This window comes from Lutra lutra, chromosome 3, assembly GCF_902655055.1.
Source record: "Lutra lutra chromosome 3, mLutLut1.2, whole genome shotgun sequence".
NCBI lineage: Eukaryota > Metazoa > Chordata > Mammalia > Carnivora > Mustelidae > Lutra > Lutra lutra.
The window spans coordinates 59,629,745-59,645,542 of record NC_062280.1 but is presented as its reverse complement, the minus strand read 5'-3'; the positions used below and the strand labels follow the sequence as shown (position 1 = coordinate 59,645,542).

At 35.7% G+C, this 15,798-nt stretch overlaps 1 protein-coding gene across 8 annotated transcripts in view; it reads right to left on the bottom strand.

Moving 5' to 3' along the window:
- The window catches only part of SLC4A10 (solute carrier family 4 member 10), a 297,324-nt gene that overhangs the window by 8,239 nt on the left and 273,287 nt on the right, over positions 1–15,798 (bottom strand). For all 8 annotated transcript variants that reach the window (XM_047722426.1, XM_047722427.1, XM_047722424.1 and 5 more), the window contains 3 exons: positions 12,416–12,589; positions 11,525–11,647; positions 2,242–2,309 (listed from right to left, as the gene is read on the bottom strand). In XM_047722426.1, the coding sequence (XP_047578382.1) occupies positions 2,242–2,309; positions 11,525–11,647; positions 12,416–12,589 (365 nt within the window). The remainder of the gene's footprint in view (positions 1–2,241; positions 2,310–11,524; positions 11,648–12,415; positions 12,590–15,798) is intronic.

The window sequence follows — 15,798 nt, the reverse complement described above, 5'->3', positions numbered from 1 at the left end:
CCACAATGCAAAGGTCTCCTGACTGTTCTGGAATACTACAGGCTAGCTACTGCCTCAGGGCCTTGTACTTGTTCTTCCTTCTACCCATGACGATCCTTTCCATGGTACAACACTTTCTCTCCTTTGTTTAAATGTCACTTACTCAGAGAGGTCTTTGCTGACTACTCTATTAAAATTTCAATTTCCATCCCCTCAAAATACACTTATCCTTTTTTGCTTTTTGTTTTCACTGCACTTTTCACCATCTAAAGTACTGTACTCTATTACTTGTTCATTTGTTCATTTTCTGACTCCCCTACCTCGATCTATTCCACTTGAACATAAGTCTTATGAGAACAAGGTTTCTTGACCATTCGTCTGTGACTGTTCACCCAAGACTCAAACAGGGCCTGACACTTGGTACCCACTCAACAAGTTTTTGTTGAATAAATGAAGGCAGTCTGTGTATTTGGCAGAATGACTAGGGGAGCCTACAATATCAGGACATGTACAATGTCGGGCGCTTTTCTTGCATTTTAAAATGACACCAATTATAGGTGACATTCAGAACTCTCTAAAATATTCCCAGGGCTAGAAACACAACCAAATAGCAGCAGAGATAAATCACAGGCCAAGTCGAAGAAAGTTTCTAGTGAGAAAAGAGTACTCTTCTTACTACACGTGGAAAAGATAGCCTGCTGTTGGGGGGCAGTGGGAACATGTTCTAGAGAAATCCTAGGCTGACCTCACATGACCCTCATTGGTGGTTGTTCACAGAGGGCAACAAGTAAGAATTTTAAGAGGGACACCAAAGGTCTGGAGCAAATCTTTGCATCTCACAGGCTCCCTCCCCTCCCAGTCTAGAAATACATTCTTCAGTTCCTCAAATCCAGCAGCCCTTAGTGACTCAAAGCATGAGATCAACCAGTTTCCAAAAAAAAAGTTGTACAAATACATGTTTTTCATGATATTATATGACAATGAGTCTTGTAAGCAAAAGAGTTTAGAAAGTTATAGACTCTGAAAAACAGTCTGAGGGTTTTGAAGGGGCGGGGGGTGGGAGGTTGGGTGAGCCTGGTGGTAGGTATTATGGAGGGCACGTACTGCATGGAACATTGGGTTTGGTACATAAACAGTGAATTCTGGCACACTGAAAAGAAATTTAAAAAAAAAATTTTTTTTAAAAAGAAAGAAAGTGCTGGATTAAATAAAATTAAACTTTAAAAAAATGCAGTACCCCTTAGATTCTTTAATATGGCAGCATGCACTGTGAGTCTCCACACTGGAATGCAGTATGGAAATACATCTAACCAAAACATCTTTCCAGGAGGGGTACCACATGAGACTAAGTTTCTACAACATACATGTGGGAATATATTGATTCGACAAAACAATCAACAGGATTTTAAAACTTGGATTTTAAAATTTGAATATTGCTTGAAAAAAGATAAAATGACTTTCCATGATTATGTGGTAGATGATCATATTTTAAAAACCTAGGGAATATGGTTTTACAGCACACCCTGAAGATCTAGAAGATTCTAATTTTTTGGTCAATAGTATGATAAATTCCCTACTCAGAGAAAAATTTTCTCTCCTTTTTTACTGGTATGGCCTTAAATTATCCTTAAGCACTTTGAGACTATATATTAGTCTCATATGCATACAGACAATTTTGGGCCAAATACTTTCATAGGTCTTTTTTTTAATGCATAGGAGTTTGGATTCTTTTGCATGTTGTTGTGTCTAAAGAAGAATAACATATTTTGGAGAGTTACATAAATATTTCCTAAAATGACTGGTAAAACTGAATCCTCTAACTCAAGAAATAGATCATCTCTTTGGCACTGCCTTATTTTAGGGCTAACCTTCCAGAATTCAAACATTTACCTGGGATCAGTTTAGTGAATACCTAGCTCATGTATTCTGGCATCAAATCTCAACCCATCTTCAACTGCTGCTTTTCAAGGTTAAGAAAGAGAGCAATACAATGTTCTTGTATACATTATAAAATATGAGAAGAAAAGACTACAAACAAGGTTTCCTGCTGCCCCTCCCCCTTCATTTTAAGCTACTGGGTTATACTCACACAGTTATTAGTGTCAGAACTTAGTACTAGAACCGGGTAATCTAACTCCTAGTTTCAGTTCTTTCTACTCTAACACAGCTTCAACAAATCTTTGCAGGAATCCACACAGTAGAAAATTCTTAAGCATATAAGAACACATTCCATGACTTAAAGCTTTTATGTGTATATCTTACCTATAGTGCCCTTCCAATGGGAGCTGCACCGTGCCCTCCTCTTCCATAGCTAGCATACTTTGTTCTTCCTGGAAAGACAAATGTAAAATATATAAAGTGAACCTGATGAGTCTCCATTTTACATTAAAGAAGAAACACGGATTAATGTTTCACTATCTCATTAACCTCAGGACCTTCCACTTTGTTTGCATTTATTAATGCTAGCACAGGTCCTTTCAATAAAGCACCAGCTACCAAGAACATAAGTAATTAATGAGAGTCTCATACCACAAAGTAATTTAAATGCTAACAACAATCTCCTTCATGTCACTCAATGTAAAACGTGGTTAATTTCCAAGCAGATTTTTTTTTAAATAATCCAAATTTTAAAAGGAAAAACATATGGACAGTGTAATTGTTTTCATTGCTATAAGGTTTAAATTACAATCCCAGAATGCTCTGTCAGAAGGGAATGAGGGATATATTTAGTACCGTGGTTCTCAAGCTTTATTGTACATCAGAATCACCTAGAGAGCTTTGAAAAAAATACAAATTGTGAGGCCCCACCTCCAGAGTCTCTGATTCAGTAGGTCTGGAGTAGGGCCTAAGAATTTATGTTTCTAGTAAGTTTCCAGGTGATGCTGATTATGCTGGTCTAAAGATTACACTTTGAGAACAACTGCTCTAGAGACTTTTTCTGAGATGTCACCTTTCTGTATGGACAAAAACACAGGTGTGCTTTCCACCAGACACATCTTGGGCTTTTGTTTTATGCCTCAGATTTCTTCTTACAACCACAATATCCTACCCATCCCCAAAAGGTAGGAACACTTCATATATTCATTTCTTCATATAGAACACTTTAAAACCATATCTTTAAGACACAAATAATCTTTTCCTACCATATTGAAATGTCCTGGTTTAGTTCTCAATAATGTTATCAACTTTTTTCCATGCGCCAAAAAAATTTTAGTTATCTATAGATTATAGCTCCTATATAAAGCATTTATTTTCAAATGGGTCAATTAGCAACACTCAAGTTCAGAGAATGATTTGGGGCCATTTAAAAATGTTAGAATCATTAGTTCTAACTCCAGAAATGGAATTTTATTTATTTAATGTATTCTTTTAGTGTAACTGACACAAGGTGTACACATAGTGATTCAACATCTCTATATGCTTTGCTATGCCCACAAGTGTAGCTACCCCCTGTCACCATACAACACTATGACAATACCATTGACTATGTTCCCTCTGTGGTGCCTTTTATTCTGTGACTTATTCATTCCATAATCAAGAGCCAGTATCTTCCACTCCCTGTCACAAATTTTGCCCATCCCCCCCAACACCACTTCCCTTTGGCAACCATCAGTTTGTTCTCTGTATTTATAGTTCTGATTCTGCTTTTTGTTTGTTTATTCATTTGTCTTGCTTTTTAGATTCCATGTATGAGTAAAATCATCAGAATCAATCAGAATTTCTGGCATCTGTCTGTCATAGTCTGACGTTTCACTTAGCATACTACCCTCTAGGTGCATCTGTATTGTCACTGATGGCAAGATCCTATTCCTTGTGTAATATCAAAAATGGAACTTGAAGTTAGAGATGAAGAGCTAGAGAAAACAGGATGACCCTGGAGGCTCATCTGTCTTTTAGGAGCTTAGCCGTAGCTTGGCTGATCTAAATCAGCTTCCGGAAAGACATGACCTTTGGCTGATGTCATTTCTGACAGGAAAGGCCATTCCTACCACCATCCAGACCTTGGCCTTAACTTGCATGCCACCTCTGAAGAGTCCTTGCCGTATTTCTTGTTACTTAGAGAAACAGTGTTTTCTAGAGACTGTTAGCTAACATATGAATATAAAATGTAATGTGGGGGCAGTTCTCAAATTCACTCTTGGAGTGCTCTCTGTCCACATCCAACCTACTGACCAAGGCAGGCTTCCCTCTGCCGGGACTTTAACCACGCTGCCTACAGTTATCTATGGCCAGACTCTGCTGTGTAATAATGGAAAGTTCAGGGAACTGCATGACTCTGCTGCTCTTCTCTCGTAAGTTCCTGCCCTGGTCAAACACAAACACTTTGTCACATTTATATGCTGTGGTAGGAATGGCACCTGTTAGTTACTGCTTTATATTATAGGAACTAATCCTTTTCTTTTTCTCTGTTGTCCTTCAAGAATATTTTTCCTTTTATGAAATAAAATAAAATAAAAGCATCAAAAAACATGCATGTAATTATAGATATCAGATGATATACTTTATTAACATGTATTTCATGTATATTAAGACTATTTCTCTTATCATTGGCAGTACTATTAAAACTAATTCAAAATAAGTAGACAGTATCATTGGTTTGAAATTACACATTTTAGCATTTGAGCAGAGCTCATCTGTAGCCTGGAATAAGGCATCCCTTGCAAATGGGCTAGTCACTATATATGGAACATAATACATACGTCATATTGATTTATAAGCACAACATTGAGGCCATGGACTGAGCATATGTATTCTTTCAGGTAAAAAAGTTTACTTTTTCTTCAGAAAACATTACCTTAATACACATGGAGGGACATAAAGAGAAAATATTCAGTGATCCCAAATGCTATTTACGTAAAACCAAGATACAAGCAAAAGGCAATGCTTTTCTTGGTAGTCCACTGGAAGGTAAGAATGGTATATAGTATATTTCTGACCAACTTGGAATAAAATGTCAAGAAGGCACGTCAAAAGGTTTAATAAAGAGTAAAATTAAAAAAAAAAAAAAAGAGTGAGTGAGAGAGAGAGAAGAACACTGCCATCAGTGCTTAGGTGACCTGGCAGCAGAAAACGAAGGCTCAAGATTCAATGTAACAGCAAAAAATTGGACCAAAGCTTTGGGAACAATTTTGTTTTTTCCTCAGATGATTTTCCACTTTTCTCTCAAATTGCTTTCAATAATTATTTTGCACTCTGTGGCTTGTTAGCATGTGTGGGCTTTATACTAGTCATAATTCTATCCAAACAAAAACTCATCACCTCTAAAGATAGCATTTCCAAGCCATGCTTATCTGAAGAGAAGGGTGGCAGAGCAGCCGCTGCCTTCAGTGCCAGAAGGAAGCTGGGTGGGCCCCAGAGCTCAGGGATGGAGGGCCGGCTGCATCCCAGGCAGCACTGTGAGGAAGCCAAAAATCTGAGACTTTCTGGGGAGGAACAGTCAAATCAGGCATTGGCCGTCACGACAATGACAACCTAGTTTATCTCAATCATACAGGAAAAAGAGTGAGAGCACAAAGCTAACTGGGTATCCATCAGTTTATAAGTCAGAAGGACCTGAAAATGAGTTCCATGTAGCACTTCATTTACACGGGGTCCATCGAAAATACACTGAGTTCTACAATGTGGTGAAGATGTTAAAGGATGATGATCCAAGTTTACCCAAGAACATTTGAAGGGTTTCACCAATTTGACTAGAAGACTACTCATGCTGTGATTTGAATGCCATCTTTTAATTAAGACAGTCAAAGCATTTTTCAGATACTACATAAGTGAAGGATAGTTAATGTTATATCTAGTAAAAGGCAGGAAAACTGAGGCTTAAAAAAAAGAAATCAAATCAATGGCACTCAAAACACTCAGCACGCATTATAGGCTAGGTGCAGAGTGAATCATCCAGGAGCCTACTCACGAATCCATTTATCAAATATGTATTGAGCATAATCTATATGACAGTAGTACACCAGGTACTGGTGACATAGCAATGAAAAGACATACACTATTCTCTCAGAGGATAGACAAGAAGGATCACTGCACAAAATACAGGAAGAGAGGAAGTAGTATCTGAGCCAGTCTTATTTGATCAGTTTGGTAGAAGACAGGAAGAAACTCTAGAAACAATGTAGGCTAAGAATAAAAAGTAGAAACAAATAGGACAATAACAACTAGCCCAGCTAGAGACAAAGGCCTGTGCTCAGTGAAAAATAAAATTGGAGTTACATTGTGGTGTGTTTTGGGACGCCTGCTTGGCTCAACCAGCTAAGTGTCTGTCTTCCAGCTCAGGTCATGATCCCAGGGTCCTGGGATGAGCCTTGTGTCCTTACACTGTGTCGGGCTCCCTGCTCAGTGGGGAGTCTGCTTCTCCCTCTCCCTCTGCCCCTCCCCCCACTGCTCTCTCTTACACGGATGTTCACGCTCTCAAGTAAATAAACGCGGTCTTTTAAAAAAAATTATGGTGTGTTTTGATTAGTAGGAAGTATAGATCTGAATCATATTTTGTGATAGCATAAAAGATCATTCATCTATCATGACAAATGCTCTACCTTTAGTGAAATAGGTAGCATCTGTTACTATACCCACTTCTCAGGTAAAATCTGTATCTATGTAGGAACCCTCAAATAGCTCAAAGTCTGAACAACAGCAGAGAGCCAATGTTCACAAAGATGGTATTACAGAAAATATTAAACAATTTTAGAATTCATGAATCTTAAAAAATGAAAGGGACTTCAGCAATCAAGTTTGACCCCTTTATTTTATCCAAAAGGAAAACAATGTCCGTAGAACTCAGACCACTTTCTTTTTTGATTATTGGTATAAAAGATAATGCTGCAAATGTTAAGCACCCCCCCCCCCCGCACTCACACAGTACTCTGGAAGCCATAAAATGTGATGTGTCTAAGAGGGATGTATTAAAATTTCCAGTAGATAGAAGAACCAGTACATACAACTAATCACTTTAACAATGAAAGCTAAACAAGGAAAAATGGAGAGAATTCAAATAAATAACTAGATGTGGCATGTTTTTATCAGAACATTTGATTTGATATCTCCAAGTGACTTATCAAAATTATTATAAGGCACAGAACTTTTGATAGAGTAGCTTGGATTTAGAAGATTATATTCTGGAGATACAGATATTGCGGTTTTAGAAAAGGTCTTATTTCAAATTTTAGCATGCGTCAGAAGGACTTGGAGGTCTCGTTAACACCGATTTGTGGATAGGTTTATCCACAGAGTTTTGATTCAATAGGTCTGGAATGTGGTATAAGAATTTGCATTTCTAACAAGTTGCCAGGTGTTGGCTGATGCAGCAAAGGTCCTAGAACTACACTTTGAAAATCACCGCTTGATGAATATTATGCTTGCCTTACTCTAAGATTCAGTTAGAAATAGCATTTGCCTGTGTAGTAATTAGACCATGCTTCCCCAATCCATAACTAATTCTCATCTTTCTTAGCAGTAAGACCTGCTCTGCAATTTAATTGCATTAATTGCACTTATTTAGTTTACTTTTGCATCTTCTTGCCTTGCTCGTGATCCTTCTTCATACAGATCATGAGTCTCTCTTGCTTCTTTTTGTTTTTTCCCATAGCATATATGTTAGAGTGAACCTCCGTAAACCAAGAAGTGTCAATATCATGATCACTGTCCAGAGCTCAATTTCCAGGATTTATCTAACATTAACTGCCTTCTACCCCCACCCACCCAGGAGCAAACATTCTGCTGGGGCTTTCTGCTTTTAACAGCAGCCCTTTTGTCAAATGTGTACAATGTCCTAGAGAATATTTAAGTAGGAAGGAAAGCATGTTGGTACTCTGAGCACATTTGGACATCCAGAATTTGATTCTGCAGTCTTCCCTTTACACAGAGCAATGTGCAAAATGTCAGGGTTCCAATATTCATTTCTATCCTGATTATAATCCTTTCTTTCTAAAAACTGAAGCATATGCATATGCATATGCATGAAGTACATGAAAATTTGGAACAGAAGCTCTGCGACCTTGGACTGGCCTGTGTAGCTATTTATTCTGCTTAACTCATTATTGAATTTTAAGGTCAAACTAATGTTTTCTCAATGCCATAAGACCAGAAGTGGGCTACTGATAAGAAAACCCTGGAGGATAAAGGTACAAGCTTGTAACTATCATCAAAAGGACAAGAGGTGAGCCTACTTTAAATTCGAGTCTCAGGGAGCTGAACATTTTCTGCTATTTACCGTCTTTCCAGATCACAATCAAAGTTACTCAATTAATCTGAGCAATTGCAGAAATGCAGCATTTCTGGAGAACTTGTCCATTTACCACCTGAATGCACAATTTCATAGAAGACTGGGCCTTCATATAAGATGCTACAGTCACAAGATCACATCCATCAGTGGAGTCCAGAGCCTCAAGATAATGCAATACTGAGATCTGGGTGACCAAATAAAAAACCAACAAGGATTTAAGATCTAGTGCAATCTTTCTTAAATCATCCCATTCGCTATACTGATCATGCGCTTTTAGTAACAATTCCAAGTTAGAAAGTGAACATCTTTAAACTTTTTCTTTCTCCAGTTGTCAGATGGAGAATTATCTTTCTTTGCACTGGTCAGAACTATATTTAAATGTTCGATAATGAATTGTGTCCACATTTTATTATTGATTATCTTGTTTCTTTCCACGTGCTGGGATTCACACACAAGCGTCATCACGTTAATCTATCACAGATTTTAAAGCTGCCTGATTGAGGTATTGCAAGGGATTTCCCCCCACTTTTTCTTAGACTCAACTTTGAAGAACACGGTGGTAAATTTGCCTGAATAAATTTTTAATCTATGCTTGCATCCTTTAGGAAAACATGAATTCTAGGAAATTTAGTAGTATTTGATTACTTCTAAAATATATATCTTCATAATCAAAAAACAGTAAACACCCATTGGAGCAGTGGATCTATGACGTAAAAAAGTTAGAAGCTTATTGAATAGGGTCTCTGCCTATCTGAGATTAATAAATTTCAAAATGGAACAACTGGGACACACACATGTACCATACATACGCAGCTTCAGGAGTGCTTCCGGGCAATGGAAATGAGAGATGTGAATAAATTTATGATTACTATCAAATTTGTTCTCCCATATTTCATAGACATATAAAGGGAGAATCTAAAATTTTCCTTAAAAGGGAAGAATCTTAAACATAGTATGTTATATATACACACCATTTTTCATTTTACAAAATTCTGGAAGGGAAAGAATGTTCCATGGTATGGATATGACCTAAGGAGAATGCTGTGAAAGGGATGATTATACAGCTGGGGCTCTTGCTAACTTATTCTAGGGAAGTAGTAGAGACATTTAAACAGGGAATGAAAGCATGAAAATAAAGCAAGATTATATTTATAAGTTACTGCCTTAGTACACTTACAGTATTCTCATTATCAGAAAGACTGAAGGGACATGGTCAATGAGTTTTATATTCAAAATTGTCTTCTTTGGAATTTCAACTTTCCTGAGGATTATCTTAACCTGAATAATTTTAATTACATCAAGTATGGATAACTTAAACCTGCAGAATTTTTATTCCACTGTCCATCTTATTTACATTTAATTTATGCCAAATTCTGTCCTATTCTTCTTGAATGGTATCAGAGGAGGAGATAAAACCTTTACTAAAGCCCTAAAAAGAAATACCTTAGTTAAAGTATTTTTTAAAATATTATTTTTAAAAATTTTAAAAATATTTACTAAAAATATTTTAAATATAAATATTTATATTTATATTAATATAAAATATTTTTTAAATTTTATTTTAAAATATTTTTAAAATATCTCATACTTAAGCATGTCAAACAGAAAAATAAAGTAATAATGATATTTTTATGATATCATATTTTTAATGTAATAATATCACTAAAAATATGTTTCTAATTATTTCTTCATTATTTTGGAAAATTGAAATAATTGTGCAAAATTAAGATACAGCATTATGATCAATACATCATCATGATGTATACATGTATATATAAAATACATTATCATGATCATCTCTAACGTGGGAATCCTTTGTCAGTGATGGGTCACCATGGAAAAGTAAAAGAATGCCAGCCAGTCACATATTAGATAGCCATATTTGTAAAAACATCTGAGGAGAAATTTCATTAGACTTTGTGGCCTAACCTGACTTCACCTAATGACTGAGTAAAAGCTAGAACCATTGAAGTGTTTGCAAACAAATTCCCCAAAGGAGAGAGGAATATATCCACAGTTTGAAAAACTGTGCTGTAGACAGGAAACAGCATATATACAGACCACCTTGTAGATGAAGGAAAAGTAGAAAGAATTCTCACCAAATATTTTCTTTCATCTTCATTTCTATTCACATGGAAATGTTGTTCTTGTATTTTACAACCTATGGACTCAATTGTTTCAGTAAACAGTATACAGGTCTTTTTTTTTTTTTTCTTCCAGTTAGACTATTCATAGTTTTTATAGAAACTTTTAAGCACTTCTTAAAAATATTATGGTTAATAGCCTTTAAAGGAGACCTAGACTTACACATGATCTTTAAATATGCCATAAAAGTTAAAACAAATCATCTTAATGCATGAAACAGAATAGGATAGATCAGGAATTCACGGAAGTAATTAAATCCCCAAGTTTTCTCAAACTACATTTACTCAATCTTTTTTTTTTTTAAAGATTTTATTTATTTATTTGACAGACAGAGATCACAAGTAGGCAGAGAGGCAGGCAGAGAGAGGAGGAAGCAGGCTCCCAGCTGAGCAGAGAGCCCGATGCGGGGCTCGATCCCAGGACCCTGGGATCATGACCTGAGACGAAAGCAGAGGCTTTAACCCACTGAGCCACCCAGGCACCCCACATTTACTCAATCTTAAAGCAGATCAGATCATAACCATTTCATCTATTCCAAAAATAGTTATTTCAAAAATAACTAATTTTATCTTTTTTTAAAGATTTTATTTATTTATTTGACACACAGAGAGAGAAATCACAAGTAGGCAGAGAGGCAGGCAGAGAGAGGGACCCTGAGATCATGACCTGAGCCAAAGGCAGAGGCTTAACCCACTGAGCCAACCAGGTGCCCTAATTTAATCTTTTGATTAGAATTAGAATCTTGCCATTAAAACTTTGTTCCCTAAAAAATACCAACAAGAATACTGTCTCTTTCCTTCCTTCTCACATATTCAATCAAAAAGCAACCATTGCGGGACCATAACTTGGAAATAGGTAAGCATCAATAAGGTTCTGCTATCCACAAGAGAGGGAACAGAAAAGTAAACCTCATAATTTGGATAATGAAGTACAAAGTGTTTGCATATTTCACAAGGGTTTGGTTTTCTCATATAAGACCTGTGTTCTCTCTGTGTTCAAGTTTCAACTTTATGATTTTAAGCATTAATCTTCCAAACATTAATAGTCCATCTGTGGTTGTTAGTAACCACTAACTATCTAAAGATAAACACAATGATTTGGTTTTGCAAGGAGTGGTTACTATGCGAGTGTTCCATTTGCTTCTCTTTGTAAGATACTGATTTTGCTCTGACTTACTTCTTTTTCAGCATCTTCTAGTTTCTTTTTCTTACTCTCAGGCATTAAATCATCCAACCAGCTGAGTTCCCGTTTCGTAAACAAAAAGTCCATCAGTTTTCTTACAAATACCAGAGCTAACACCTAAGGCAAAAAAATAAAATAATTTATAACAGGGAAAAAATAAAAATGGGAGAGCTGAGAGGTAGCTTTGTTGCTTTTTTTGGTGGGGGGGGAACAAGTCAATTTCAATTAAGACTGAGATCAAAGTGACACTTGAAGACATGTGTGTATAATAAACATTGTATCTTTGCATCCTTCATTTCCTTTTCTTACCACATCCCTAGAATGATAGCTCTCATTTTATGCAGTAAAGGAGTCATTTAAAGAAACTGTCTCAGAAAAAAAGAAAAACCTACAAAATATATTTGACTGTTTCTTCAATAGATGTAGCTAATAGTTTGCATTATTTTAGATGAACATTAAACTATTTGTATCTATGCTGATAGTATTTTAATTTATAGTCATTCAAATTTGCTATACTTCTGGAAGTATTTGAAATTTATCTGAAATATTTAATAAAATTTAATTTTAGAAAATCCCCCTAGTTTTTCGGATTTGCTAGTATATCTTTAATGTTACATTTTGAAAATTTACATTCTTCTACACAACTTCAGTTAATTCAAACCACCACGAATATTTAGAATGATAGAGACAAAACTAATATGCATCACTGAAATTCATATATAATCTCAAATCCTATCTTAGTCACTAGCTTTAGCAGCTAAAGTTTACATCATGGTTTCCCATAATTGTTCAAAATTACTCTACTGTTCCAATTTCAGTTATATGTGTTTCCAAAGAGAACAGAAAGTCAGGAGGAGAAAAAAAGTTGACTTAGAAGTTTCATACCATCATGGGAAAGACAATAGCAGCTCTTGAAACTTTTATTATCCACAAAAGGCCAAGGCAGCTCATCTGAATCACTGTGAAGAGATGGACTTTTCGAAGTGGTACATGCCTTAGATATATGAAATCTGGCTGGTGTTTTGCAGGCATCCAAAAGAGCTTTATTCTATCAAAGAACTAAAAGATAAACAGACTAAATTGCTTTTTACAGGCAATATAAGACAAGTAGATGTTTAATATGGTCCAAAATATCATATATCGAGACCACACTTAAGCTGACATCTGGGCATCAGGACAATAGGATTGTTATGCATACACTCTGAAATGCACAATTTCAGTTTCATAATTTCCTATATTTATTGAATATGGAGACAGGCTATAACTTAGAAGAGTTTAAAAATATTAAAGCCAGTGCTAAACATTGCTACCTGGGAGAGTGTAACCTTGAAAGACAAAATGTAATCATCATCCTCTTTTTCATTATCACATCACAAAGCTCTACCTTTTATTTGCCCACTAAGCACTAGGGTCCAATCTCTGTCCTCTTCTTTCCTGAAAGAGCTCATCCATTCCCATGGCTTTAACTTTTACATGCTTGTTAGAGACTCCCAGACTTGGGTCTCTACTTCAACATGCGCTCGCGCGCTCTCTCTCTCTCTCTCTCTCTTGCCAGAGCTCTCCACCCACATCCTGCTGTTAAGTGGGATGTGTTGACTCTGCTGTTTTGGCCTCACCACACTGACCCCCAACGGGGTTTTGAGGCTGTCTCTACAAACAGCCTTAGCCACAAAGATTTAACCTAGATGAATTACTGTTAATTAAGTATTTTCCAGAGCAAACTTTGTTAACTGATTTCTAGTTCAGTTTCTTCTAGTGCACTGTCGAGCCATTTACAATTTTTCAATTGTATTTTATTTAAATTATTTTCATCTGGAACAGTTACTTCTGTTTTAAATTTTACCATGAAGACAGTACAATTATTTTTGGACTATAAAGATATTATTGTTATACTTTCGATTTTGAGTTTTGTCTACCAAAGCAAACTTTCTCGATTCAAACTTTATAGATTAAATTTTCACAAGAACCTTAAACCTTCAGTCACATTTTACTCACTAACAAATTGTGCTGCTACATGTTAGTTTTATTTTATGTGGACCATTTTGTTTAATTTTTCTCAGGCTGATTTTTATAGTTTCCAATGTTTCCAACAAGAAGTGATTATTTATAAATGATGGTTTCAAGCACTGTCAGTTCTATTTCATGCCATTCCTACAGTAATATCTATTATGCATCTTCAAAAGAATGATATTTGATTTTACTTCTTGTCTAAATTATGAAAAAAACCTGTAAGCAATTCTCATCAAATATTCCAGAATTACTCTAATAAACCAAGGGACAAGTATCTATGGAGTTAAATGTTAGGGTTGAAAACTTTTTTTTTTAAAGCAAAACATATATATTTAAATATATATGCAAAAAGGGTGTTAATATATAATTAATAATAAATGAAACAGAAATTTAAAATATATACAAATATTTAAAATTTAAGTATTAAAATATTAAAATAAATAACAAAAAGGATGTAACATAATACGTAATATATTGTTAATATATTTAACAATATAATAGGAACCTCAACTTTAACATAAATCCCTCTTTTCTTCTGTATTCCTTGACTTATGGCACAGCCTGGCTGATATTTCTTCCCTCAGTCATCTAAACCAGAATCATATGTAGCTTAGTTCATCCACTATTCATGTACTTAATGAATTTATGTTTATATTCATTAATGCCTTCCAAAATCATTTATTGAAATGTACTTCTATGCAAGTACCAAGTGCTAAATTTCTTTTTCTTGGTTCATCCTTCTCCATATTGCCTCCAAATATTTCTTTAGGTCTTATTTTTATCTCCTAAGTTTCTCTTTAAGTTACATGTCATTAAACAAACCAAATTCGGTGACTGGTGGAGGTGGGAATAGGGAAGAAATAAAGTAAAATCCTCTGGCTTGCAGCTGCATGTTTCAGTTTCTATAGAACTCATTTTTCCCAGCCACCATTTCTCCATTTGTGAAGCTGCTATTGCATAAGTGTACTTCAGTGTGTGGGTGCTTCAATTGTTATTGTTTAAATGGCACATTTGCTTTACTTTGGATTCCTGAAGTGTTGGAATGAATATAGATGTGGTTATATATCTGAGTACAGAAACGGCATTCATAAGAACACTGTGATCTGTTTTTTCTGCCATGTTGCACAGTGAGAAACCTAGATACTATGTTTCATAATATTGCCAAACAATCAGGTAGCATATAAGTTCCTTCAACATAGAAGGTAACTAATTAACATGCTCCTTGAACTGTTGGGATTCAGTACATGCATATTACTACTCAAGTAATGATGATCATGGTATATGTATCCCAAGTTTTGCACTTGGCTTTTACCTTGTCTTAATATCAACAATACTCCATTCCCCCACACAGTTAGCCACAAAATCCCAATTAGGAATTTCGACTTCCTGAGTTTGGGGCTCACTTAAATTTTCACTAACCTTGTTTCTCAGTGTGAGACCCTGCTTACTGTTTCATTTGTGCTATTTAAATGCATTATACTTTTCTCATAGGCCTTTAATAATGTTTTCCTCAATTTTCATTTGAGAGATTCACACCCCAAATAATTCCAAAACTTGACATTCTTGTTTAGTTCTAAACCTCATGGGTATAAAATCATGTGAGTGGAATTAGGGGGAGAAATCTGTTGAAACCTATCAAAATGATTTTACTTTGTTTCTTAAACTTCTGCTGCTGTATTTATGTGAGCCTGGGGCCTAATAATAAATACTTTTCACTTACAGATGAAATTAGTACTCGTGGAACTTTTGCCAAAGGCAAAAAACAGTAAAACAAATAAACAAAACCTCTTCAGTACTCTTCTCTATCTGCCTTACCAAACCAAGTCTTTCAAAATATACTTTTCGTACATGAAATTATAAATGAGCAAATTAAATTTAATTAGAGTAAAATTTAAATGCATAACACACTTCTCAACCATTTCCCTCTCCCAAGTAAATTTTACCCGAGTGTCAGGAAGAACAGTCAAAGTACCTATTTCGGGTGTCCACTGATCTTTCAATGACTTCATACTGAAATTTTGCCTCAGTTCTGACATCTAATCTTCCCTAAGGCTGAAGTGCTTTTTCTTCTCCCAAAGTCAGAAACTCGTTGGTTGTTCATTCAGGAAGAGAGTTTCTGTGCTGCCTGTTCCTCAGTGTAAAGACTTTAGCTAAGCGACCCCATGGTTTTGTTGCCTCGGAATCCATCTTGTTTGGCTAAGCAGCCCTGCAGTCACCTGGATCAACACTATCTCCTCATGCAGGCACATGCCCTAGGT